The sequence below is a fragment of the Geospiza fortis genome, unplaced genomic scaffold, assembly GCF_000277835.1.
Source record: "Geospiza fortis unplaced genomic scaffold, GeoFor_1.0 scaffold188, whole genome shotgun sequence".
In the NCBI taxonomy this organism is placed as follows: Eukaryota; Metazoa; Chordata; class Aves; order Passeriformes; family Thraupidae; genus Geospiza; species Geospiza fortis.
This window is the reverse complement of record NW_005054337.1, coordinates 2,152,331-2,154,432: the sequence shown is the minus strand read 5'-3', so window position 1 is coordinate 2,154,432 and position 2,102 is coordinate 2,152,331. Positions and strand designations below refer to the sequence as shown.

The following is a 2,102-nucleotide window of genomic DNA, read 5'->3' as shown; positions in this document are numbered from 1 at the left end:
CTCTTTCAAGGACACCTCTCTCACTCCTATTGCTGGCAGTGGAGGTTCCTGCAGAGCTCAGCCAAAAACCAGCCGACCCCAAACCTCCTCATCCTTCAGGGAAGGGGAGCTCAGCTGCACCACCCTCAGCCTGGTGAGGACAACTTGTCTCTTGCAGTTCAGAGCTCAGCACAGGCATCATGAAATAAATAGCAGAAAAACACTGATTTAGCTATTGCTGTCCTGCTCCAACTGGATTTGTGTTCACTCCAACATCCAAATCCAGAAAATCCCAGAAACCTGGAAAAATCCCAGAAATCCGGAAAAAATCCCAGAAAAAGGTATTTGGGGTTGGTCTTTTTTCCCCACCTCAAAAGAGGAAAAGAGTGGAGCCTGTTCTGCACAGAGCTGCAGAGCCCGGGTGTGGGAAGCCCTAGCAAGGAATGGACACTCCATGGCCACCGCTGAGGTGCCCACAGCGAGCAGGGATGCAGGAGGAAGCAGAGCGGGATAAATCCCATCTGGGAGGGTTTCCAGCACGTCCCCTCAGCGTGCACCAGCCCCATGTCTTACCCGTGCTGGGACAGGTTGGTGGTGACCAGCACTGTCTTGACCTCCTCCATGGCAGCGCCGTCCATGGCGCCGTCCGGCGTGGTCACCACCACCACCTCCTCCATGTGCACGCTGACATCCGGCGTCGCCATCGCAGCCACCAGCTCAGTCACCACCTGCTGGGGGAGAAATTTGGGAGTGCCAGAGTCAAAAGGTGAGCTCGGTCATGGAAGGATCCTGGGAGCAAGGAGAGAAGGGACTGCAGGGATCCCATGCTCCAAAGGGGATGAGCGAATCCCCAAGTGCTCCATCGCAGGAGGGAGGATGAGGGGAAGCTCAACCCAACCCAACCCTTTGCAGGCTGGGTGAGAACGATGGGCATGGGTGGGATTGGGGCGCAGGAGGTGAAGGGCAGAGCGTGAAAGAGGTCCAAAAAAAAAAAAATGTTCCTGGCATCCATCATAAACTCTGTGAAGATACCCAGTTTGAAGGTGCATTTCCAAATGTATTTCAAACTATCTCACGATTTCACACTGTTGGAGGAGCTTGTCACTGTCTCCTCCACAGTAAAACAGGGATTCTTCCCTCCTCCAAAGTCACACACACAAAAAAAAAATCAAATTAAAAAAGCACATCAAGCCCGCAGAAACAGTGACATCTGGAAACTATTTCAAAGTGTGCATTTCTAATAAATCAGCAATAGATGTAAGACAGCACTCCCTCTTCAGCTCTCTTGGAGCCCCTTTAGGAACTGAAAGGGACTCTCAGGTCTCCTCAGAGCCTTCTTCTCTCCACCTCTCTCAGCCTATCTCTAGAGCAGAAATGCTCCAGCCCTCAGAGCATCTCCATGACCTCCTCTGGACTTGCTCCAGCAGCTCCACATGCCGGTGATGCTGGGAGCCCAGAGCTGGATGCAGCTCTGCAGGTGAAGTCCCACCTGAGGAGAGCAGAGGGGAACAATCCCCTCCCTTGCCCTGCTGCCCACAATGCTGGGATCAGCCCATGCCCAGGTAAGAAGCTGGTGCCTACAAAGCATCTCCTACAGCACCTACAGCAGTGGTGCAGCCCCCACAGAGACAGGTAAGGGAACACCTCACCCAAATTTGGCCGTTCCAGGCTCAGACCTCCACAGAGAACTCCAAGCAGTGGCACTGAGCACAGCAGAGATGCCACCTGGCTCCCACCACTTCCCCAGGCCGTGGCTGGAGCACAGCACTGACCCAGCATGGCCAGTGTGACTTCACAACCAAGTTCATGCCCTGCAGAAACATCTGCCTGACCCACAGGGACACCACGAGGTGCTCCTTACCTCCACAGAGCCCACAGGGTCTATCCAATGGTCCCTCTGTGCCAAGCCCAGCACAAAGCCACCAGCAGAAGCACTTCAGTTTTTACAGCAGCACTGATGCTCAGCTGCCCTCAGCTCAACCCCTCCAATTTCTGTTGTCACTCTATCCCTACCCTTGTCCTTAATTTTGGGGTAAAACCCCTCCCACTTAGTGATTAGCATCACTCACAACACCCCTGAGCTGGGACTTGGCTTCAGGATGCCCCAGACATCCTGCCCAGCA

At 54.0% G+C, this 2,102-nt stretch overlaps 1 protein-coding gene across 2 annotated transcripts in view; it reads right to left on the bottom strand.

Annotated features, from left to right (window-relative positions):
• The window catches only part of GMEB2 (glucocorticoid modulatory element binding protein 2), a 13,531-nt gene extending 12,625 nt beyond the window's left edge, over positions 1 to 906 (bottom strand). For both annotated transcript variants that reach the window (XM_031058086.1, XM_005422182.2), the window contains exon 1: positions 553 to 906. In XM_031058086.1, coding sequence (XP_030913946.1) covers positions 553 to 683 — 131 coding nt within the window. In that variant the 5' untranslated portion in view covers positions 684 to 906. The remainder of the gene's footprint in view (positions 1 to 552) is intronic.
• Positions 907 to 2,102: the final 1,196 nt, after the last annotated feature.